Source organism: Rana temporaria, chromosome 9, assembly GCF_905171775.1.
Source record: "Rana temporaria chromosome 9, aRanTem1.1, whole genome shotgun sequence".
NCBI lineage: Eukaryota > Metazoa > Chordata > Amphibia > Anura > Ranidae > Rana > Rana temporaria.
Window position 1 is genome coordinate 30,284,152 of NC_053497.1, and position 26,547 is coordinate 30,310,698.

The window sequence follows — 26,547 nt, forward strand, 5'->3', positions numbered from 1 at the left end:
TGAAGCCTGAAATGTGGCAAAAGGTCGCAAAGTTCAAGGGGGGCGAATACTTTCACAAGGCACTGTATATATAAAATATTTGCTGGTGGCATAAGGTGAATCATGTACTGGCAACTGGTAATTTTTAGCAACATTCAGGTCCCCTATGTTCCATGAGCACTCATCGGCCAGTCATCACAGCTCCTCCCCTTTTGTTTCTGCAGTTCTCAGTCTTCCCAAGGTTCTACCCATCCCTCCTCTACAAATACTCCATCAGTCCTCGGTGTCTGCGTCACTATGGTCATCCTGCTGCTGTTGCTGCCGCTGCTCCTCCTGGTCTGGCTGTACTTGGGATGCTCACCATGGAGGGTCCCAGGATCACCCCAGAGTGGCAGAAAGTACCCCCCGCGTCCCCCTCATCTTCCCTTCCTGGGTAATATGTTTGATCTAGGACGCTCAGATCTACCTGTCCATTTCCTGCAACTTTCCCAGAAATACGGCCCCATCTTCCGACTGAGCTTCTGGGGGAAAGGTAAGTGCAAGAGTTTGTGTATAAAGCTTGGAAAAACATCCTTTTTGTAACTGAATTTTAATTTGAAGTTTATTCAATGAGTTGAGAGAGTGCAAGAAATGATTTACTGTAATCTCTGCACCGCATTTTACTGTAAAGTGTAAGCCAAACACAGAATGAACAGGCTGCGTGTAAGCTGATTATTTTCATTGCCCTGACACAATAGTTTGCTGTGGGGTAGATTCAAAGAGCAATTGCGTCTGCGTAACCATAGTTACGCAGCGCAATTGCTTACCTGCGCCGGCGTTACGAATGCTCCTGATTCAGGAACCTCGTTGCGCCGACTGCAGCCTAAAAAATGACTGGCATAAGGCTCTTTATGCAGTCATATCGTAGGCTGCATTCTTACGTTGGCCGCTAGGTGGCGTACCCGTTGTGGTCAGCGTATAGTATGCAAATTGCATACTAACGCCGATTCACAACCCTACGCGAGCCCTGCGTACGCAGTTTACATAGTTTGCGTACGTCGGGTTTCGCGTAAGGCTGCTAATAGCAGGGGCAGCCAATGTTGCGTATACCCGTCGTTCCCACGTCGCGAAGTTTAAATTTTACGTTGTTTGCGTAAGTGAATCGTGAATGGCACTGGACGCCATTCACGTTCACTTTGAAGCAAATGACGTCCTTGCGACGTCATTTGCCGCAATGCACATCGGAAAAGTTTCCCGACGGAGCATGCGCACTACGCTCGGCGCGGGAACGCGCCTAATTTAAATGATCCACGCCCCCTACGGGATCATTTAAATTGCGCGCGCTTACGCGGGCATTTTGCCGTAGCGCCCACGCAATTTACGGAGCTACTGTGAAGCGAGGGTAGCGCAGTTAATTTGCGGGGGCGCAGGGCAAAAACGGTGCCCTGCGCCTACGTAAAAACTGCGCAAATCTTACTGAATCTACCCCAGTGTGTTTTGAACATTGTGCGAGAAACATGCACGGATTGTGGGTTTCCCCGCACTGCATTCCAGTGTGAACCGGGGCTAATAACCTGCAAGGCTTCTTCACTATACCGTATATATAAATCCACTTTGCACTACAAGTGCAGTCTCTGTAAATATGAGGGGTAGATCTGAAATGAGGGGAAGCTCTGCTGATTTTATTATCCAATCATGTGCAAGCTGAAATGCTGTTTTTTATCTTCCTTGCAAGTCCCCCTCGGATCTACAGTAACTGCACTTCCAAGTGCACTTTCAGTGCAAATTCAAGTGCACTTGTAATTTGCACTTGTAGTACAAAGTGGATTTATCTATGGTACAGTAAAGCAGCGCTAAACACTATAAGCAATACCTAAAATAAGGAAGGTGCCAGTAAATAAAATAAGCTAGAAATACAAACATCACATCCAAAAGTGTATCAAATTCAAATTAAATGCCATCAAAATAAGTTAAATTCAAAATAATCCAATAATAAAGTGCATCCAAAAAAATCGAATGGTTCAGAAAAATGAGTCTCTTAACCACTTAAGACCCGGACCTTTTAGGCAGCTAAAGGACCCGGCCAGGTTTTGCGAGTCGGCACTGCGTCGCTTTAACAGACAATTGCGCGGTCGTGCGACGTGGTTCCCAAACAAAATTGGCGTCCTTTTTTTCCCACAAATAGAGCTTTCTTTTGGTGGTATTTGATCACCTCTGCGGTTTTTATTTTTTGTGCTATAAACCGCAATAGAGCGACAATTTTGAAAAAAATTCAATATTTTTTACTTTTTGCTATAATAAATATCCCCCAAAAATATATATATATAAAAAAAAATTGTTTTCCTCAGTTTAGGCCGATACGTATTCTTCTACCTATTTTTGTTAAAAAAAATCGCATTAAGCATTTATCGGTTGGTTTACACAAAATGTATAGCGTTTACAAAATAGGGGATAGTTTTTATTGCATTTTTATTATTTTTTTTTTTTTACTACTAATGGCGGCGATCAGCGTTTTTTTTTTTTTTTTTTCCCCATGACTGCGACATTATTTCAGACAATTTTGACACATTTTTGGGACCATTGTCATTTTCACGGCAAAAAATGCATTTAAAATGCATTGGTTACTGTGAAAATGCCAGTTGCAGTTTGAGAGTTAACCACAAGGGGGCGCTGACGGGGTTATGTGTGACCTAATATGTGTTTCTAACTGTAGGGGGGTGTGGCTGTAGGTGTGACGTCATCGATTGTGTGATCCCTATAAAAGGGATCACACAATCGATGACGCCGCCACAGTAAAGAATGGGGAAGCTGTGTTTACACACAACTCTCCCCGTTCTTCAGCTCCGGGGACCGATCGCGGGACTCCAGCGGCGATTGGGGCGCGCCCGCGACTGGGTACTAGCACAGGACGTACCTATACGTGCTTGTGCCCAGCCGTGCCATTCTGCCGACGTAAATGTGCAGGAGGCGGTCATTGAGTGGCTAAAGTGGTTGTAAACCCGTGTAGTGGTTGTAAGCTTTACTTGTAGGTGCTCAAATATCTTCCAAACCTCCATGGTTTAGGAGATATTTAGAAATGAGACGGGCGCACGTTAAAAACGGCGAGCGTGCCGTTTCTAAAGGAGATTGTGCCGTGACTAGGGGCTCCCACGCACATTCGAAAGAGACAGAGATTGCCGCTCCAGGCAGGTCTTGTCGGGTGCAATCTTCTTCCCAAGAACTGAGGGTGCTAGCAATGCACATAGCAAATAAGAATAAAAGATGATCAGGACCGCCGCACTCCAATCCAACGTAACTTTAATGTAAAAAAAAACTGGAAACAGGCACTACAAGTCACAGCAACGGAACCTAGGACAGCTGACGCGTTTTACACGAACTTCAGTGTTTACTCATGGCTGCATTTGCGGGAGTGACGTCATCGCAGCTCCGGCCAATCACAGCCACGGAGCCGTGATACCAAGAAGTAAGATGGATGCTTTGTGGAAGAGGAGACAGCGGTGACATCGCAGGCTTCAGTTTTAGGTAAGTGACACATAATGGGCTACTGTGCGATGCATTGTAGCCCATTATGCTTTACCTTTGCAGGGAAACAAAGAAGAAGTAAAACCCAGCAGGGTTTACTTCCTCTTTAAAATAAAGTACATCCAAAGAATAATGGTTCAGTCTCTTAATATAAAAAAATTCCTGTGCAAGAAAGAGGAAATGAGGGGGGTAAAGGAGTCCAATTTGCAGATATGGGGCCAGATTCAGATAGCAGTTACGACGGTGTATCTCCGGATATGCCGTCGTAACTCTGAGTTGTGTTGTATCTATGCGACTGATTCATAGAATCAGTTACGCATAGATTTCCCTAAGATCCGACCGGCGTAAGTGTCTTACACCGTCGTATCTTAGGCTGCATATTTACGCTGTCCGCTAGGTGGCGCTTCCGTATATTTACGAGATGAATATGCTAATTAGGTAGATACGCCGATTCAGAAACGTACGTCCGCCCGGCGCATTTTTTTACGTAGTTTACGTTAGGCTTTTTCCGGCGTAAAGTTACCCCTGCTATATGAGGGGTATCCTATGTTAAGTATGGACGTCGTTTCCGCGTTGAGTTTTAAAAATTTTACGTCGTTTGCGTAAGTCGTTTGCGAATAGGGCTGTACGTAAGTTACGTTCACGTCTAAAGCAATGACGATTTGCGGCGTAATTTCGAGCATGCGCACTGGGATTCTTTCATGAACGGCGCATGCGCCGTTCGTAAAAAACATAAAATACGCGTGGGTCACCATTCATTTAATTAAAACACGCCCACATCATCCCCATTTGAATTAGGCGGGCTTACGCCGGACCACAGACGTTACGCCGCCGTAACTTAGGGCGCAAGTTCTTTCTGAATACGGAACTTGCGCCCTATTTTCCGGCGGTGTAACGTATCAGATACGTTACGCCCGCCAAATTATACACCAATGTATCTGAATCCGGGCCACTGTGTATAAAACGTGCTGCGCTAAAATAAAAATAAAAAATACTTCTAAATGTGTCGAATGTCTCCAAACAAATGAATTCTGAAGGTGCAAACTGACCAAAACTGCAGACAAATGTGTCTATGTTGTAGTTTATGCAAAAGTAAAGTACAATTGCTAGAATTTTGTAGACGCTCTAACTTTTACGCAAACCAATCTATAAATGCTTATTGTGATATTTTTGGTAAAAAAATTTAAAATATGTAGAATACGTATCGACGTAAACTGAGGGAATTTTTTTATTTTTTTTATAGATTTTTTTGGGGGATATATATATATATATATATATATATATACTTTCTTTTCAAAATTGTCGCTCTATTTTTGTTTATAGCGCAAAAAATAAAAACGGCAGAGGTGATCAAATTCCATCAAAAGAAAGCTCTATTTGTGGGAAAAATGGGACTACAATGTTGTTTGGGAGCCACGTCGCACGACCGCGCAATTGTTAGTTAAAGCAACGCAGTGCCGAATCGCAAAAAGTGACTTGGTCATTTGGCAGCCAGATGGTCCGGGGCTGAATTGGTTAATAATTAAAACTTTATTTTCTTTTGTTTGCTTTGTTCATTAATGTTTGTACACCTTTAACATATATTTACATGTTTCACATTGAAAGAAAGCGCATAATGTAAAAAAAAAAAAAATATATATATATATATATATATATATATATATATATATATATATATATTAGGGCTGTTACTGATCAAAATTTTTCTGTTCGATTAATCGTTTTTTTTTTAATCGATTAACTAATTTCGATTGATTATAACGCACATACAGATCCAACTACTTTTAGCTGATCTCCTTGCAGGCTGATTCCCAGTGCAGCTACCAACCAGGGCTGTCTTAATGAGAGGGCACACCTGGGCACTGCCCAGGGGCCCCAGCTGCAGGGGGGTCCCTGCACTTTCCCCAAAGCAGCTGGTCCTTGAGCCCGGGCTGCCCCTCTACATCCCAGATATCCCCCCAGCACTCTGACCCCTCTACACCCTAGATATCCCCTACCTCCTACCTTCTTGATTTCTGTTTACCTGCACTGTCTCCATTGTAGGGGCCCCAAAGCATTACTTTGCCCAGGGGCCCATGATGCTATTAAGACGGCCCTGCTACCAACCACTGGAAAAATGGATAGCAGGATACAAAAAACACACAAAGGCCAGGCTTGATGGGAATAGCATTAAAACTTGTATAGTCTTCAAGTAGGGAACCAAATAAATATTGCACTGGAGATAAAATCGATGTAGCTACATAAACTGTAAAAATGGTGCGAGTAATACCAAACGGTACCAAAAGCAGTCATAAAAACATGTAGATAAGTATGATATTGGTATAAAAATGTGTACAACGATACCACTGCTGAATCCAGATGAGGAGAGGTTAACATCAGTCTGTCGGCATGTAGATGTCCCATGAAGGGAACTATCACAACTCCCAGTGGATGGTTGTAGAATCCCAGGTTGATAGAGGGAAGTGATAGAGGGAAGTGTAACAGCCCTTGCGTGTGGCAGATAGTAAGGTCCCGCCGGCATGCAGACATGAAGGCACAGCAAAGGAGCCCTTCAGTGAGTGAACAATTTATATAGCGCTGCACATGCGAACGGAATCGCCTCTGGGCGCTTCAGATGGACACGGCAAGCCCGCCGGTGTCCGTGACGTTACTGGATCTCCGACGGAACTTCCTGAAGGCCCAGAAGCCGGTGAAGAGGTGAGTACCAATCAAAAGAATTTTAATTGATCAAAAAGATTTTGATCGATCAAAAAAATTAAAGATTAATCGATTAATTAAAAGTCAATTTGCACAGCCCTAATATATATAATATATATATATATATATATATATATATATATATATATATTGTAAAATAACTTTCAATGATTTGTACTATTGCTGAAGTGTAAACAAAAAAGGTTGTGGTAGGTATCAGTAATTGGTATCGGTGAGTTCTAAAATAAAAGACACTAATATAACTTTATGGTAATTTTTTTTTTTATTAATATTATTTCTTTACACATTACATTATTTTTCATTACATTTGATTGAAGCAAAGAGTATTATGTCTTATGTTATTGCCATCTTATTTGATACCCTAATGTTCAGGAGTTGTAAATCTTTAAAATAAAGTTCTTCAGAATCGTGATCTTTATTCTAGATAAAAAAATTTGTGATTCTCATTTTATCCAGAATCGTGCAGCTTTACAGTATTGGCATCTTTTTATGTTTTACATGGCTACTGTATACCTGCAAAAGGGGGTCCAGCATGGAGCAATCTAGTAGGACTTGATTATATCACTAAAGTTCCACTTTAAAGCGGAGGTCCGGCGGTAAAAAAAAAAATTAAAGTCAGCAGCTACAAACACTGTAGATGCTGACTTTTAATAAGCACACTAAGGCCTCGTACACACGATCGGTTAATCGGAGGACAACGGTCTGATGGATCGTTTTCATCGGTCAAAACCGATCGTGTGTGGGCCCCATAGGTTATTTATCCATAGGTTAAAAAAAGCCAACTTGCTTTAAAATTAACCTATGGATTCCTAACCGATAGGCCAAAACCAATCGTTAGTACGCACAACCATCGGTTAAAAATCCACGCATGCTCAGAATCAAGTCGACGCATGCTTGGAAGCATTGAACTTCGTTTTTTTTCAGCACGTCGTTGTGTTTTACGTCACCGCGTTCTGACACAATCGTTTTTTTTAACCGATGGTGTGTAGGCGGACGGACCATCAGTCAGCTTCATCGGTTAACCGATGACTACGGTCCTTCAGACCGTTCTCATCGGATGGACCGATCGTGTGTACGAGGCTTTACTTGTCCAGGTTGCCCGCGATGTCGGCCACCCAAGGCAGATCCGTCCCTTGGACCGGGTCCCGGCGCCGCCATCCTCACTAAGGGAAACAGGCAGTGAAGCCTTACGGCTCCACTGCCCATTTCCTACTGCGCATGCGCGAGACGCACAGCTATTTGTGAATGGGAACACCGTCCTGTGTGTCCCAGAAGGCAGCGTGCCTCCCTATCCCAGGAGGACAACTGCGAGGAGAACACAGGACCTCACCGCGGAAGAGGAAGAGGCAGATTAGGACGATCTGCCTAGTAATAGCAATTTCTGCCAAGTATAAAAAAAAATTTATTTTTTATTTTTTTTAGCTATTTTTTTTTAGGGTGGACCTCCACTTTAACCACTTCCCGCCCAGTCAATATACAATTGACATCCGAGAAGTGGTTGTGAAATCCTGACTGGATGTCTATTGACGTCCTGCAGGATTTCATGCTGGCGCGCACCCGTGGGGGCGTGCGGCGATCGGTGATGTGGGGCGTCAGTCTGACACCCTGCATCTCCGATCTCGGTAAAGAGCCTCCGGCGGAGGCTCTTTACCACGTGATTAGCCATGTCCAACCACGGCTGATCACGATGTAAACAGGCAGAGCCGTTGATTGGCTCTTCCTCACTCGCGTCTGACAGACGCGAGTAGAGGAGAGACGATCGGCGGCTCCCCTGACGGGGGGTTCGCGCAGCCCCCCCTTGGATGCCAACACTGGACCACCAGGGAGTGCCCCCCGGTGCTCAATAGAGCAAAAAAAAAAAACGCCAATAAAAATAGAGATAACACAATCAGTGCCCACAAATGGGCACTGACTGGCAACATGGGCACTGGCTCAAATGATGCCCAGCAATGCCATCAGTGCCACCCATGAGTGTCCATCAGTGCCGCTAAAGAGTACCCATCAGTGCAGCCTATGAATGCCCATCGGTGCAGCATACCAGTGCCGCTTATCGGTGCCCATCAGTGCCACCTCATCAGTGCCCATAATTAAAGAAGAAAACTTACTTATTTACAAAAAAAATAACAGAAAAAACTAAACTAAATTTTTTTAAAAATTTTCTGTTTTTTTTTAGTTGTTGCGCAAAAAATAAAAATCGCAGAGGTGATCAAATACCACCAAAAGAAAGCTCTATTTGTGGGAACAAAATGATAAAAATGTAAATTGGGTACAGTGTAGCACAACCGCGCAATTGTCATTCAAATTGCGACAGTGCTGAAAGCTGAAAATTGGCTTGGGCAGGAAGGTGCGTAAGTGCCTGGTATGGAAGTGGTTAAGGTTGTATGTACTGTAGTTGGAGAAATTTGCAGAATTTGTGTGAGCCAATTAAGTCTGAAGATCAGAAACCCTTTGAATTGCTCCAGCTAATGTCATTTACATAACCTGGAATTCACCCTTTGCAGCTTGGTGACTGTCTTTGTTCTTTTTTTTGCCACAAATTAGATATTGTTGTGTTGAACAGCGCAGGGTTGATCCGCGAAGCTCTGGTCAAGAACTGGGCCGATTTTGCTGGGCGACCCAAGAGCTATGTTGGTAGGTACATTCATTTTATAGGCATCCTTCTGTTACCTAAATTCAAATAGTTCAGCCAACATGACTCCTGTATTTAAAAGATATCTCTGGCAAAATCGATATGGTGACATGGGGGGTTATTTACGAAAGGCAAATCCACTTTGCACTACAAGTGCAAAGTGCTCTTGAAATTGGACTGGACGTGCAGTCGCTTTAGATCTGAGTGGTAGATCTGAAATGAGGGGAAGCTCTGCTGATTTTATCCAATCATGTGCAAGCTAAAATGCTGTTTTTTATTTTCCTTGCATGTCCCCCTCAGATCTACAGCGACTGCACTTCCAAGTGCAATTTCAAGTGAAGTGCAAAGAGGATTTGCCTTTCGTAAATAACCCCCCATGGTGTTCTAGGGAGCCGGGCCTAAACCTGATTGACCTCATCAGCTTCACAGCTCTTCATTCTAAAGATATCTTAGTGTTCGTAGTTTCAGTGTTTGCTTGCTGAGCTTTTTCTCTACTCTTTGGCCAGATATGTATTTGGTACATACAGTATATGCTGGTAGAGAGGCTATTGGATAAACAAATGTCAAAATTCCTCTAGACCAGCCTTTCACGACTAGAGTTCCGTGGAACCCTGGGGTTCCTCCGGAGCAGTAGTGGGCTGGATTCAGGTAGAATTGCGCTATTTTTACAGAGGCGCAAGGCAACGTTTTTGCCCTGCGCCCCCGCAAATTTACTGCGCTGCCCTTGATTCACGGAGCAGTAGCTCCGTAAATTGCGTGGGCGCGCCGGCAAAATGCCCGGCGTAAGTGCGCGCAATTTAAATGATCCCGTAGGGGGCGGGAATCATTTAAATTAGGCGCGTTCCCGCGTAGAGCGCATGCTCCGTCGGGAAACTTTCCCGACGTGCATTGCGGCAAATGACGTCGCAAGGACGTAATTTGCTTCAAAGTGAACGTGAATGGCGTCCAGCGCCATTCACGATTCACTTACGCAAACTACGTAAATTTCAAATTTCGCGACACGGGAACGACGGGTATACGTAACATTGGCTGCCCCTGCTAATAGCAGGGGCAGACTTACGCGAAAACCGCCGTACGGAAACAATGTAAATTGCGTACGCAGGGCTCGCGCAACGTTGTGAATCGGCGTTAGTATGCAATTTGCATACTATACACTGAGCACAACGGGAACGCCACCTAGCGGCCATCGCAAGAATGCAGCCTAAGATATGCGGGCATAAGAGCCTTATGCCGCGCATATCTTAGGCTGCAGTCGGCGTAACGAGGTTCCTGAATCAGGAGCATTCGTTACGCCGGGGCAAGTAAGCAATTGCGCTGTGTAACTTATGGTTACACAGGCGCAATTGCTTCTTGAATCCAGGCCAGTGTATTTAGGTTTTGTGCTGCCCTAGGCCTGACTAAACTCGTGCACCCCCTAATTTAAATATGGCCCACCCCTTCTTGTCAAGGCCACACCCCTTTTGAGTGTGGACACAAATTCTTAGGGCCTGGGTGGGGGGCATTGGATTCCCTTAATTTGCATAGATTTCCTCTGCAATGGGACAGGGATGGTAAAAAATAAACTGACAGGGGCAATAACCCTCCCTTACTCTATCCAAAGTGTCGCCTATAGTTCTACTTTAGCACAAATTTCTGATCATTTAATGGAGAGGACTAAGAAGATATAACCATGCCAATGGTGCAGCAGAAAACATATAGCACAGTGAGGAAGGTTTGTGGTCCGGGATGATAGGACAGTCAAAATTAGAGGCAGCTTGGGTGACACTAACAGTGTAGCGCAAGCCGGCGGGGACTCTTTCCGTGCTGCCCCCCCTGCAAAGTGCTGCCCTAGGCCTGGGACTTGTTGGCCTAGGCCAGGATACAGCGTTGCTCCAGAGGTTGCTAGGGGTTTCTTGAGCAAAGATCAGTTTTTGCCTCTCAGAAAAGCTACCACTAACCTCAACGATCTTTTCTGGTATCTGTAATGGGAGCATTCTTCCCACTGACCATTAATTTAGGGACATTCTTACCACTAATCTACTGTAAGGCACATTGTTTCCACTGACCCCGCAGTGTAAGGGGAGTTATTCCCACCTACCACTAATGCAAAGAGCATTCTTCCCACTGACCCCCAATGCAAAGAGCATTCTTCCCACTGACCCCCAATGCAAGGAGCATTCTTCCCACTGACCCCCAATGCAAGGAGCATTCTTCCCACTGACCCCCAATGCAAGGAGCATTCTTCCCACTGACCCCCAATGCAAGGAGCATTCCTCCCACTGACCCCCAATGCAAGGAGCATTCCTCCCACTGACCACCAATGCAAGGAGCATTCCTCCCACTGACCACCAATGCAAGGAGCATTCCTCCCACTGACCACCATTGTTGGCATCAGTGGAAGGATTCGTGCCCCGTTGGCATCAGTGGAAGGAATCGTGCCCCATTGTTGGCATCAGTGGAAGCAATCGTGCCCTATTGTTGATATCAGTGGACAGAGTAGCACCCCATCATTGGTATCTGTGGGAGGAATAGTGCTCCACCACTGGTGTTAATGGGAGGAATGGTGCCCCACCAGTAGTGTCAGTTGTGGATGGAATAGTGCTCCAGGGGCTGCATAGAGGCAAGCAAAGGGTCATATCTGGCCCCAGGGCTGCAGTTTGGAGGCCACTGACATAGAGCATTTAACTAGCAAAAATATGCTCATTCGTTCATGAATGCAATGAATATAGAAGTATGTGTCGGAGAGTGTTAAAGTGTGTGTGTGGTTGTGGTGTTGGTGAGTGCCAAAATGAATAGTCAGAAGTTGAATTGTTCTACAAGTGGACTAAATCCGAAGTCATACAATCCAGCTACTGGAAGTGGTTGAGCTCCTGGTTGCTGCTGCCACCATGGATACAATGCATTATGTGTCCTGTCTGTGATTCAGGTGACCTGATATCTTATGGCGGGAAGGATTTGTCGCTGGGAGACTACACTGCTGTCTGGAAGGTACAGAGACGCCTCACACACCTTGCCCTACAGAAGAGAGTACGCCAGGGCCTGGACAACCTGCTGGAGGAGGAGGCTGTGAAGCTGTGTCAGGTGACAGTTTATGCATTGGGGGGGGGGCACGAATGTTAGGGCTGTTTTTCAGTTACACCTACAAATATGTAGGAAACCTCAGATGGGAGTTGCCACCTTTAACCGCCATCCAGGTATCTTGCCAGTTCCAGTGCAGTGAAGCTGAACCTCTTTGAGAGATGTTGGTGCCTTGGAACTTCTGTGCAGAATTAATTTTTTTGGTCACTTTAAACTTTTGAAGCTCCAGCCAAAAACATTGGGGTAGATTCACATAGAATGGCGTAACTTTGTGCGGGCGTAACATATCCTATTTACATTACGCCTCCGCAACTTTTACAGGCAAGTGCCGTATTCTCAAAAAAAAGTTGCGGCGGCATAGCGTAAATAGGCCGGCGTAAGCCCGCCTAATTCACATTGTGAAGAGGTGGGCGTGTGTTATGTAAATTAACCCTGACCCGACGTGATTGACGCATGCGCCGTCCGTGGAATTTCCCAGTGTGCATTGCTCCAAAATACACCGCAAGGACGTTATTGGTTTCGACGTGAACGTAAATGACGTCCAGCCCCATTCACAGACGTCTTACGGAAACAACGTAAAAAATTCAAAATTCGACGCGGGAACGACGGCCATACTTAACATTGGTACGCCGCACTTACGCCACCATATAGCAGGGGTAACTTTACGCCGGGAAAAGCCTAACGTAAACGGCGTAACTGTACTGCGTCGGCCGGGCGTACGTTCGTGAATTCGCGTATCTAGCTGATTTACATATTTCTAGGCGTAAATCAGAGTACACGCCGCTAGCGGCCAGCGTAAATATGCAGTTAAGATCTGACGGCGTAAGAGACTTACGCCGGTCGGATCTAATAGAAATCTATGCGTAACTGATTCTATGAATCAGGCGCATAGATATGACCGGCCACACTCAGAGATACGACGGCGTATCTGGAGATACGCCGTCGTATCTCCTTTGTGAATCTACCCCATTGTATTTTTGGAAAGAGCGAAAAAGAGGTCATGTTTTTTTTTTTCTTTTTTGCCATTTGTATCCCAGTTGGGAAGATGTCCCCTGACTTCCTGTCAGAACAGAATGTGATGGAAGATCTCTCCAACAGTGACATCAGCAACAGCACGTGCCAACCGCCGCACGCAGATATACGTCGGCAGAACGGCACAGGCAGGCACAAGGACATATATATACGTCCCCTTTAAGAAGCGCCATTGTGGACGCCCGCCGCAAGCTCTGCGATTCCGACCGCAGGTCCTGCAGACTCGGTCGTGTCACGGTGAGGAAGAAGAGGGAAGTGCTTATGTAAACAAGCATTTCCCCAGTCTTCCTAGTGACAGGACAGCGTTCACAGCTCCCTGTAATCGGAAGCTGTGATCACTGTCATGTCACACACAGCCCATCCCCCCTACAGTTAGAACACATCCCTAGGCACACTTAAACCCTTCAGCGCCACCTAGTGGTTAACCCCTTCATTGCCAGTGTCCTTTTCACAGCGATCAGTGCGTTTTTATAGCACTGATTGCTGTAAAAATGACAATGGTCCCAAAAATGTGTCAAAAGTGTCAGATTTGTTCGCCATAATGTCGCAGTCACGAAAAAAAAATCGCTGATCTCTGCCATTACCAGTAAAAAAAAAAAAAATAATAATTATAAATGCCATAAAACTATCCCCTATTTTGTAGACGCTACAACTTTTGCGCAAACCGATCAATAAACGCTTATTGCAATTTTTTTTACCAAAAATATTTAGAAGAATACGTATCGGCCCAAACTAAGGAAAACACTTTTTTTTATATATATTTTTTTGGGGATATTTATTATAGCAAAAAGTAAAAAATATTTAATTTTTTTTCAAAATTGTCGCTCTATTTTTGTTTATAGCGCAAAAAATAAAAACCGCAAAGGTGATCAAATACCACCAAAAGAAAGCTCTATTTGTGGGGAAAAAAGGACGTAAATTTTGTTTGGGAGCCACGTCGCACGACCGCGCAATTGTCTGTTAAAGCGACGCAGTGCCGAATCGCAAAACCTGGCCTGGGCATTTAGCTGCCTAAAGGTCCGGGGCTTAAGTGGTTAATTAATTCGGATTTTCGGACGAATGCATTTTTTAACAAAACAAAATAAATAAAAACTAATTTCGGGAGTAACTAAATAAAAAAAAATTCGGACGAAAATTAAATTCCGAAACAAAATATTTCAGTGTGCATATGTCTATTAAATATTGATTATCGAATAGTCATGAAAGGGCCATATGGTTGCCTTTGACCCTCCAGTCCTACAATTCCTGGTCGTCCACTGGCTGGACTCACAAATGATGACAGGAACTCCCAGCGGGACAGAATCCAACTCGATGAAATATGGCAAGAGATCTCCCTGTTGGAGTACATTATGGGGTAGATTCAGATAGAATTTACGCCGGCGTATTTATAGATACGCCGCGTAAATTCAAATCTGCGCCGGCGTATCTTCTTTCTGTATTCAGAAAGCAAGATACGCCGACATTAGCCTAAGATCCGACTGGCATAAGTCTCTTACGCCGTCGTATCTTAGGGTGCATTCTCACGCTGGCTGCTAGGTGTCGCTCCTGTCGTTTTCGGCTTAGAGTATGCAAATTACCTAGTTACGCCGATTCACAAACGTATGTGCGCCCGGCGGTAGTTTTTTACGTCGTTTGCGTAAGGCTTTTTCAGCGTAACGTTGCTCCTGCTATTAGGTAAAGTATGGACGTCGTTCTCGCTTCGAAATTTGAATTTTTTACGTCGTTTGCGTAAGTCGTTCGCGAATAGGGCTGGACGTAATTTACGTTCACGTCGAAACCAATACGTTGTTGCGGCGTACTTGAGAGCAATGCACACTGGGATATGTACACGGACGGCGCATGCGCCGTTCGTAAAACACGTCAATCACGTCAGGTCATCACACATTAGCATAACACATGCCCCCCCTTCCACATTTGAATTACGCGGGCTTACACCGGCCCCATTTACGCTACGCCACCGCAACTTACGGAGCAAGTGCTTTGTGAATACTGAACTTGCTCCTGTAAGTTGCGTCGGCATAGCGTAAATACAATACGCTGCGCCGCCATAACTAGGCGCGCAGGTACCTGAATCTGCCCCTATATCTTTTAAGAAACCAAGACAGACTTGGCCCACCAGCCGTCATCTATAAGTAAAGCCTCATACACACGATCGGACTTCCATCTGACTTTTCCGTGGATTTTGCTACGAATGGGCGTTGGCCGTGAACTTGTTCTGAATACACACGGCCGGACTTTTTCAGCTCTTTACCGCCACCCTTTGGGCAACTTATGCTATTGTCGGATCTTTAGCATTGGTTCTGAGCATGCATGTTTGAACTTTGAACTTGTGTACACACGATCGGATTATGCTTCATCGGACATTTGTTGCCGAAAAGTTTGTCTGTTTTCACAGCGAACATTTGTCCAGATGAAAAAGCAAAAACATTTGTCTGATGGAGCGTACACACGGTCGGATTGTCCTATCAAACAGGTCCGCCGGACATTTGTTGTCAAAAAGTCCGATCGCATGTATGGGGCTTAAGATGTCACTTTTGTGTGGACTGACATTTTAAGTTCTGGTGTTATGAAGAAGCAACAGAACAATGGAGTAATGGCTTTGAATGAAAGGGTTGGGATATCAACTGACTGTCATTATTCTTTCTCTAGGATTTCCTCCAGCGACGTGGGGATCCAGTGAATGTAGCTGAAGAGTTCTCTCTGCGCACGTGCAGGCTGATTGCAGCATTGACGTTTGGAATAAGTGTAAGATATGCTGATTGTAAATAGTTTTCCCTTTGATGGGGTGGGCCAGAGCTTTGTGATGGCTCTTGATAGCAGTACCATGTATGAGGGGCTCATGGGGGAAAAAGAGAGGATGGCTCTTAAAACCCAAATTCGGGCAATAAAACATTTTCCCTCGCAGTGGGGCTGTGCCCGGATTGCAAGGGTTAACTGCTCATTTTTGTCTAGGGGAATAGAGATATACTCACCTACTCCTCCGATCCTCCCCGCACAAGACCAGTCCCTGTGGCTCCTACTCCCCACAGTCTTGTGCATTGGATATAACAGTGTAAATTTGCTGTCCCCTCAAAATAACTCAACACACAGCCATTAATGTCTAAACCGCTGGCAACAAAAGTGAGTACACCCCTAAGTGAAAATGTCCAAATTGGGCCCAAAGGGTCAATATTTTGTGTGGCCACCATTATTTTCCAGCACTGCCTTAAAGTGGAGGTTCACCCGGAAATTACATTTTTTAACCTTAGATTGATGCTCATTTTGTCTAGTGGAATCGGGTAGTTTTTTTTTAAATCAAAGCTGTACTTATCGTTTTAGAGAGCTATCTTCTCCGCCGCTTCCGGGTATGGGCTGCGGGACTGGGCGTTCCTATTTGATTGACAGTCTTCAGACGGTCGCATCCATCGTGTCACGAGTAGCCGAAAGTAGCCGAACGTCGGTGCGCAGGCGCCGTATAGAGGCGCACCGACGTTCGGCTTCTTTCGGCTACTCGTGACGCGATGGATGCGACCGTCAGAAGCCTGTCGGAAGACTGTCAATCAAAATAGGAACGCCCAGTCCCGAAGACCCATACCCGGAAGCGGCGGAGAAGATCGCTCTCTAAAACGGTAAGTACTGCTTCGATTTTAAAACAACTAGCCGATTCCCCTAGACAAAATGAGCCTCAATCTAAGGTTAAAAAATTTTTTATGGGTGAACTCCCGCTTTAACCTTCTTGGGCATGGAGTTCACCATCATTCCTGGCAATGGCAGGTCTGCATTCATGTGCTCGGAGGAACACACGTAGACCGAATTTTAATGGTTCAAAGAATGTCGGCCCTCACGCACGTTCACTTCATCAAATCTGGCCCTCTTTCAAAAAAGTTTGGACACCCCTGGTGTAGATGGATCACTCAGAGGGAAATCCGGAATCACTGGATGGTTTCAGTAAGCAGTGCCCCTTTGGGGATGAGGAAAACCAAACGGAGGAACCCCAAAAAAATCCCATCCAAAGAACATGGAAAGAAAAGAAAAAATGGGGCCTCCAATAGTGCAGGTCAAAATAGAGTGGGTTTTAATAGATAAAAACCGACATACATGGAATAAAAGGTATATACAAAAAAAGTGTAGCGCTGGATAGTAAATTAATCAGTGTCAAATAAAAGTGAATACGTGACACAAAAGAATAAATGTTAATAAATAATTAGTGCAATGTCCATGGATCAGGCAACGTTCTTAATAAACATGTATGAACAGTTCATAAACGTGAGTGTCCAGTGAAATCAACACTGTAGAAATATAGGTGATGTCAATCAAATCCTGTGCAGCCCGCCACCTGGGGTAAAATTGAAGGCTTACCGAAAAGCCTGCGACCACTCTTGTTAACCACTTCATTACTGGGCACTTAAACCCCCTTCGTGCCCAGACCAATTTTCAGCTTTCAGCGCTGAAGCATTTTGAATGACAATTGCGCGGTCATACAACACTGTACCCAAATTATATTTTTATCATTTTTTTCCCACAAATAGAGCTTTCTTTTGGTGGTATTTGATCATCTCTGCGATTTTTATTTTTTGCGCTATAAACATAAAAAAACAGAAAATTTTGAAAAAAAACACAATATTTTTTACTTTTTGTTATAATAATATCCCAATTTAAAAAAAAAAAAAAAAAAAAAAAAAATTTCCCTCGGTTTAGGTCGATACGTATATTGATTGGTTTGCGCAAAAGTTATAGCGCCTACAAAATAGGGGATAGATTTATGATTTTTTTTATTTATTTTTTTACTAGTAATGGCTGCGATTTGCGATTTTTTTTTTTTTTGTCAGGCCTGCGATATTGCGGCGGACGTATCGGACACTTTTGACACAAATTTGGGACCATTCACATTTATACAGCGATCAGTGCTATACAAATGCACTAATTACTGTATAAATATGACTGGCAGTGAAGGGGTTAATACCAGGGGGTGAGGAAGGGGTTCAATGTATTCCCTCATTGTGTTCTTACTGTGTGGGTGGAGGGGGGTGACTGGGGGAGGTGACCGATGCTGTGTCCCTATGTACAAGAGACACAGATCGGTCTCCTCTCCTCTGACAGCACGTGGAGCTCTGTGTTTACACACACAGATCCACGTCCCTGCTGTCACCGACGATCGCGGGTGTCTGGCGGACATCACGGCCGCCAGGCACTCGCATCGGCTCCCAAGCGATGCGCCGAGCACGTTGTTTCCCTGCTGCGCGCCCCCAGCGGCGCGCACGGGGAATCACAACAACAGGACGTCTAAAGACGTCCACTCGCCACTTGAGAGCCGCGCTGTGGACGTCTTTCGTCTATAGCGTGGCCCTCTAGTGGTTAAGGGGAGTCATACAAGGCTTAGCAGAATCATGGTATCCTCACTGGATCATGGGATGCTCTTCAATTAGCTATAAATGATGATTAAAGGCTCTCAGATAAAAGGTGATCACAGTTCAAATAAAAAGCAACATGGGGAGTGGTGAACCTGGTCCGACGCGTTTCATCCGATATGGACTTCTACTGGGGCATCTACCTGCTCCCCCATGTTGCACACACACATATATATATATAATAAACGTAAAAGACCTAGAACCAATAATTATCCAATCAATCCCGATTACACTTAAAAGGTCTATTATTGGAGACATGCTTGGCCAGTCCATCACCTTTACCCTCAGCTTCTTTCGCAAGGCAGTGGTAATCTTGGAGGTGTGTTTGGGGTCGTTATCATGTTGGAATACTGCCCTGCGGCCCAGTCTCCAAAGGAGGGGATTATGCTCTGCTTCAGTATGTCACAGTACATGTTGGCATTCATGGTTCCCTCAATGAAGTGTAGCTCCCCAGTGCCGGCAGCACTCATGCAGCCCCAGACCATGACACTCCCACCACCATGTTTGAGTGTAGGCAAGACACACTTGTCTTTGTCCTCCTCACCTGGTTGCCGCCACACACGTTTCACATCATCTGAACCAAATAAGTTTATCTTGGTCTCATCAGACCACAGGACATGGTTCCAGTAATCCATGTGCTTAGTCTGCTTGTCTTCAGCAAATTGTTGGTTTGTGCATCATCTTTAGAAGAGGCTTCCTTCTGGGATGACAGCCATGCAGACCAATTTGATGCAGTGTGTGGCGTATGGTCTGAGCACTGACAGGCTGACACCCCACCCCTTCAACCTCTGCAGCAATGCTGGCAGCACTCATACGTCTATTTCCCAAAGACAACCTCTGCATATGACACTGAGCATGCGCACTCAACTTCTTTGGTTGACCATGACGAGGTCTGTTCTGAGTGGAACCCGTCCTGTTATACCTCTGTATGGCCACCGTGCTGCAGCTCAGTTTCAGGGTCTTGGCAATCTTCTTATAGCCTAGGCCATCTTTATGTAGAGAACAATTCTTTTTTTCAGATCCTCAGAGAGTTATTTGCCATGAGGTGCCATGCTGAAATTCCAGTGACCAGTATGAGAGAGTGAGAGCGCTTATTGAAGTTTTCTTAATCACTGTACAGTAAAACCTTGGATTGCGAGCATAATTTGTTCCAGAAACATGCTTGTAATCCAAAGCAATTGTATATCAAAGCATTTTTTTACAGGGTATAAAAGAGAAGAGGCGCCTCTAAGTGTAGCAATAAGTTGATAAATGTTGTGCCTTCATTAAATACAATCATATTGCTACACTTCAAGGCGCCCCTCTTCTCTTTTATACTCAGTTGTGACATGACGCTATTCTTATATCAAGACATCGCTTGTATATCAAGGCAAAATTTATTAAAACATTTTGCTTGTGTTGCAAAACGCTCTCAAACCAAGTTACTCTCAAACCAAGGTTTACTGTACATCCTAAAATATAGTTATCTGAACATTACCAATAAGTTCTAAAAAATAAAAGAATTGGGATGTGTTTTGATGGAAGTTCTATAATATGTCCATATGATAAATGTACAGCCAGTATGGATATTCATTTCTTGTTTTTTATCTTCTCTTTCAGTATGAGCTCTCAGACCCCACATTTCAGGAAATCCATCAATGTATAACTAATATTGTGAAATTATTTGATTCTCCAGCTGTCAACGCATTGGACTTTATCCCAATTCTCAGGGTGAGAGATTTACACAGCTGTATACATCAGACATAAATAATAATAGAAACATCGAGAGAAGAGAGCAATGCAGGGCCACCAATAGAAATCATAGGGGAGCCAGCATACAACCTACCTGCCCGGTCACCCAGTAACCCCCTATTGATGGCCCTGCCCACTACCGCACACTGTGTACCACCTGTACCCTCCACTACCCCACACTGTGTACCCCCCTGCACCCTTCACTACACCACACTGTGTACCCCCCTGCACCCTTCACTACCCCACACTGTGTACTCCCTGCACCCTTCACTACCCCACACTGTGTACCACCTGCACCCTCCACTATCCCACACTGTGTACCCCCCTGCACCCTTCACTACCCCACACTGTGTACTCCCTGCACCCTTCACTACCCCACACTGTGTACCACCTGCACCCTCCACTATCCCACACTGTGTACCCCCCTGCACCCTTCACTACCCCACACTGTGTATCGCCTGCACCCTTCACTACCCCACACTGTATCGCCTGCACCCTTCACTACCCCACACTGTGTACCCCCCTGCACCCTCCACTACCCCACACTGTGTACCACCTGCACCCTCCACTACCCCACACTGTGTACCCCCCTGCACCCTCCACTACCCCACACTGTGTACCCCCCTGCACCCTCCACTACCCCACACTGTGTACCCCCCTGCACCCTCCACTACCCCACACTGTGTACCCCCCTGCACCCTTCACTACCCCACACTGTGTACCCCCCTGCACCCTTCACTACCCCACACTGTGTACCCCCCTGCACCCTTCACTACCCCACACTGTGTACCACCTGCACCCTCCACTACCCCACACTGTGTACCCCCCTGCACCCTCCACTACCCCACAATATGTACCCCCCTGCACCCTCCACTACCCCACACTGCACCCACTGCATTCCTCCTGACACTTTAGTTTACACCCCCTGTGCTCTGCATTAACCAACACTCTGCACCACCTGCATCTCCGACTAATCTGTACCCTCATTATACCTCATTACACAACACACTACATCTCCTATTACTCCACACACTGCATCCTCTATTACTCCACTCTCTGTATCTCCTATTACTCCACGCTCTGCATCCCTTTTTACTCCACGCTCTGTATCCCCTTATACTCCACTCTCTGTATCTCCTATTACTCCACGCTCTGCGTCCCCTATTACTCCACGCTCTGCGTCCCCTATTACTCCACGCTCTGCGTCCCCTATTACTCCACGCTCTGCGTCCCCTATTACTCCACGCTCTGCGTCCCCTATTACTCCACGCTCTGCGTCCCCTATTACTCCACACTCTGCGTCCCCTATTACTCCACACACTGCATCCCCTATTACTCCACACACTGCATCTCCTATTACTCCACACTCTACATCCCCTATTACTCCACACACTGCATCTCCTATTACTCCACACTCTACATCCCCTATTACTCCACACACTGCATCTCCTATTACTCCACACTCTGCGTCCGCTATTACTTCACACACTGCATCTCCTATTACTCCACACTCTGCGTCCGCTATTACTCCACTCTCTGCGTCCGCTATTACTCCACTCTCTGCGTCCGCTATTACTCCACTCTCTGCGTCCCCCATTACTCCACTCTCTGCGTCCCCCATTACTCCACGCTCTGCGTCTCCTATTACTCCACACTCTGCGTCCCCTATTACTCCACGCTCTGCGTCCCCCATTACTCCACGCTCTGCATCCCCTATTACTCCACTCTCTGCATCTCCTATTACTCCACGCTCTGCGTCCCCTATTACTCCACGCTCTGCGTCCCCTATTACTCCACACACTGCATCCCCCATTACTCCACACACTGCATCTCCTATTACTCCACACTCTACATCCCCTATTACTCCACACACTGCATCTCCTATTACTCCACACTCTGCGTCCACTATTACTCCACACACTGCATCTCCTATTACTCCACACTCTGCGTCCCCTATTACTCCACTCTCTGCGTCCGCTATTACTCCACTCTCTGCGTCCGCTATTACTCCACTCTCTGCGTCCGCTATTACTCCACTCTCTGCGTCCGCTATTACTCCACGCTCTGCGTCCCCTATTACTCCACGCTCTGCATCCCCTATTACTCCACTCTCTGCATCTCCTATTACTCCACGCTCTGCGTCCCCTATTACTCCACACTCTGCGTCCCCTATTACTCCACACACTGCATCCCCCATTACTCCACACACTGCATCTCCTATTACTTCACACTCTACGTCCACTATTACTCCACACACTGCATCTCCTATTACTCCACACTCTGCGTCCCCTATTACTCCACACACTGCATCTCCTATTACTCCACACTCTGCGTCCGCTATTACTCCACTCTCTGCGTCCGCTATTACTCCACTCTCTGCGTCCGCTATTACTCCACGCTCTGCGTCCCCTATTACTCCACGCTCTGCGTCCCCTATTACTCCACGCTCTGCGTCTCCCATTACTCCACGCTCTGCATCCTCTATTACTCCACGCTCTGCGTCCCCTATTACTCCACGCTCTGCGTCCCCTATTACTCCACGCTCTGCGTCTCCTATTACTCCACACCCTGGAACCCCTTTCCTCCCCCACACTCTGCACCCCTGCCTCCCCATTACCCTACATTCTACCCTCCTGCCTTCCCCAATACCCCACATTCTGCATCCCTTGCTTTCCCCATTACTTCACAGTCTGCACCCCCTATATCCCTCATTACACCTCACTCTTAACCCCCTGCATCCCCCCAATACCCCACATTCTGCACTCTCTGCATCCCCCATTACATATTACTCTTCACCACTGTATCCCCCATTGCACTGCACACCTTGCTGCCCCCTTGGCTCATGTTTGGGCTCTTATCATCTCCAGGATTTAGAGTAAAGGTTTGCCTGCCAGGGGTTTGCCTTTAGGACCTTCTGTAGCAGTTGTCATGATGGACACCCTCTGCTTGTCTCACAGGTGATCCTCCAAGGTTTTCAGGCTGCAAGTTTTGCACAGCCATACCCCCACTCTCCTGGGCACAAGGGTTTTTGGAAGTTGTAATTGGGGATGAGGAGCGAAGAGGGGGGAACCCAGGGTTTGGGAGATGTTGGACTGTGAGCTGCTGGCCAGATGGGGTCTGGGCCCAGTACAGAGGGGCTGCCTGTACCCCCCTATTTCCGGCCCAGGCAGGGCTGTCTTAATGAGAGGGCACTGCCCAGGGGCACCAGCTGCATGGGGGGGGGCCCTGCACTTTCCCCAAAGCAGCTGGTCCTGGGGGCCCCATGATGGCACTGAGAGTGATGGATACACAGGGGAGGCAGTTGGCCTCCTACCTACTTGATGTCTGTTAACCTGCACTATCATCATTGTAGGGGCCCCAGAGCATTACTTTGCCCAGGGGCCCATGATGCTATTTAGACGGCCCTGGGCCCAGGAGCTATGAGTCTGCCCCCTACCCCACCCCTGCAGGGTGACACAGGAAATAGTTGTGTATGTATTTCTGGTCCTACAGGGTGACATAGGAAGGAACTTTGTGAAGAGTATGTAATGTATCCTCATTTCATTCATATCTTGCCTCCTCTATCAGAAACTCCCAAATGGACCCTTAAAGCAGCTCCTAAAGGCCGTAGAGAAGAGAGACCGCCTGGTGAGAAGTCAGATGGAGAAGCATAAGGTGCGTGAGAACAATGGATCATGTTCAAAGACTTCCACTTCATGTAAAAAAAACTCCAAACAATATGATAACCCATTTGTCCCCCATCAGTGTGATCCCCCTACCGAGGAGTCTCAGGAGGACATCTTGGATGAAATGATCCGCTTCCTAAAAGAGAAGTGCAAGGCGGACGGCAATGGCGCCTCCCAGCTGACAGAAGAACACCTTCACATGGCTGCAGTAGATCTTCTCATTGGAGGGACCGAAACCACAGCTTCCACCTTAACCTGGACCGTGGCCTACCTTCTCCATTACTCAGAGGTGTGACCCCAGACAAAATGCAGTCCAGGCCAGCAGGGTGAATCGGATGTGGGCAGGGAGGGTGATCGGACAGAGAGGGATTAATGAAACCGATCCCTTGTATGGTTCTCTGCAGCAGCTGAAAGCTGGCTGTGCCTCCTCTCCATCCCGCTAGCTTTCGGCTGCTGCAGGCAGAGCCATATAAAGGCTTGGTTCCAGTAATTCCACACCAATCACCCTCCCTGTGCACCATACGTTTCCCCCTGTGTGCCACCCCCGCAGTGCTGACGGCTTCTATCCTCTCCTTCCCGCCGGCAGCTGCAATCACACAATAGGACCCTTTAGGATTGAGAGTTGAGGAGGGTTAGATAAATATGTCATATTTACCAGCCCCTTCCTTTCTTGAATTAACACAATGGGGCAGATTCAGGTAGGGAGCGCGTAACTCTGTGCGGGCGTAGCGTATCCTATTTACGTTACGCCTCCGCAACTTTGACAGGCAAGTGCATTATTCACAAAGCACTTGCTCCGTAAGTTGCGGCAGCGTAGCGTAAATTGGCCGGCGTAAGCCCGCTTAATTCAAATGTGTAAGATGTGGCCGTGTTTTATGCAAAATCATCGTGACCCCACGTAAATGACGCTTTTTACGAACGGCGCATGCGCCGTCCGTGAAAGTATCCCAGTGCGCATGCTCCAAATTAACCCGCAAATCGCCAATGCTTTCGACGTGAACCTAAATTACGTCCAGCCCTATTCGCGAACGACATACGCAAACGACGTAATCGACGGAAAATTTGACGCTGGCCCGACATCCATACTTAACATTGGCTGCGCCTCATATAGCAGGGGTAACTTTACGCCGGAAAAAGCCTAACGTAAACGGCGTATCTGTACTGCGACGGCCGGGTGTACGTTCGTGAATAGGCGTATCTAGCAGATTTACATATTCTAGACGTAAAACCCCTAGCGGCCGGCGTAAATATGCAGTTAAGATACGACGGCGTAGGAAACTTACGCTGGTCGTATCTTAGCAACATTTAAGCGTATCTCAGTTTGAGCATACGCTTAAAGTTGCGACGGCGCGGATTCGGACTTACAACGGCGTATCTACTGATGCGCCCATTGTAAGTCTTTCTGAATCTGGCCCAATGTGTGATCAGTACCAATTACTTGCTGTGTTCATTCATAACTAAAACATTGGTTTTATGGGACCCCCGTCTCAGGTTGTCAGCATGGGGGCATTGTTTTATTTTAACAGCAGCTACCCCCCCCCCCCCCTTCATGACCAGACCATTTTTTGTGATGCGACACTGCGTTACTTTAAGACCCCTTTCATACTGGGACAGGAGGTGCGTCGGCGGTAAAGCGCCGCTATTTTACCGCTATTTTACCGCTTTACCGCGAAATTCGCGGGGCTATTTGGCTGCTTGCGGGGCGGTTTTACCCGCCGTTAGCGGCCGAGAAAGGGTTAAATACTGCCGTAAAAGGGCCTCTGCAGAGGCGCATTGCCGGCGGTATAGCCACAGTGTACCATTGATTTCAATGGGCAGTGGAGGAGAGGTATACACACCGCTCCAAAGATGCGGCTAGCAGGACTTTTTTTATCATCCTGCTAGCGCACCGCTCCAGTGTGAAAGCCCTCATGGCTTTCACACTGGAGACACAGCAGCGGCTGTTTAGGGTCAGTTTACAGGTGCTATCCTTAGCGCCTGCAAACCGCTCCGGTGTAAAAGGGGTCTAACTGACAATTGCGCAGTCATGCAACACTGTACTCAAATTATTTATTTATTCCCACAAATAGAGCTTTCTTTTGGTGGTATTTGATCACCATTGGGATTTGTATTTCTTGCGCTATGAAAAAAAAAACGACAATAAAAAATAAAATTAAAAAGAAAAAACATTTTTTTACTTTTCTGCTATAAAACATCCAATAAAAAAAAACAAGTTTCTCCATAAATTTTGGCCAATGTGTTTTCTGCTACAAAGTTTTGGTAAAAAAAAAAAAAATCCCAATAAGTGTATATTGATTATTTTACAAACTAGGGGATATATTTATGGATTTTTTTTATATACTAGTAATGGTGGCGATCAGCGACTAATGCCGCGTACAGACGGTCGTTTTTTGTGAGGAAACAAAACGACGTTTTATGTGATGAAAAAAAAAAACGAAGTTTTTTAAACTTCATTTTCAAAAACGACGTCACCTACACACCATCGTTTTTCAAAATGCTCTAGCAAAGCGCGGTTACGTTCAGCACGTACGACAGCACTCTGTTCCATTGAAGCTCGCTTCATAACTTGCTTCTGAGCATGCGCGGGTTTAAAAACGTTGTTTTCAACATCGTTTTGCCCACACACTATCATTTTAATTGACACAAAAAACGACGTTTTGAAAAACGACACAAAAAATTCGAGCATGTTCGTTTTTTTTTTTTTTTTTTTTCGTTTTTCAGAAGACCTAAAACGACGTTTTCCCCACACACGGTCATTTTTTAAATGACGCTTTCAAAAACGTCGTTTTTTTTTCATCACAAAAAACGACCGTCTGTACGCGGCATTATAGCAGGACTGCTATATTGC

General features: G+C 46.0%; 1 protein-coding gene across 1 annotated transcript in view; it reads left to right on the forward strand.

Annotated features, from left to right (window-relative positions):
* Positions 1-205: 205 nt before the first annotated feature.
* The window catches only part of LOC120913238 (steroid 21-hydroxylase), a 42,432-nt gene continuing 16,090 nt past the window's right edge, over positions 206-26,547 (forward strand). The window contains exons 1-7 of the mRNA XM_040323051.1: positions 206-511; positions 8,740-8,829; positions 11,733-11,887; positions 15,566-15,661; positions 19,903-20,013; positions 23,602-23,688; positions 23,779-23,988. Of these exons, the coding sequence (XP_040178985.1) occupies positions 277-511; positions 8,740-8,829; positions 11,733-11,887; positions 15,566-15,661; positions 19,903-20,013; positions 23,602-23,688; positions 23,779-23,988 (984 nt within the window). The 5' untranslated portion in view covers positions 206-276. The remainder of the gene's footprint in view (positions 512-8,739; positions 8,830-11,732; positions 11,888-15,565; positions 15,662-19,902; positions 20,014-23,601; positions 23,689-23,778; positions 23,989-26,547) is intronic.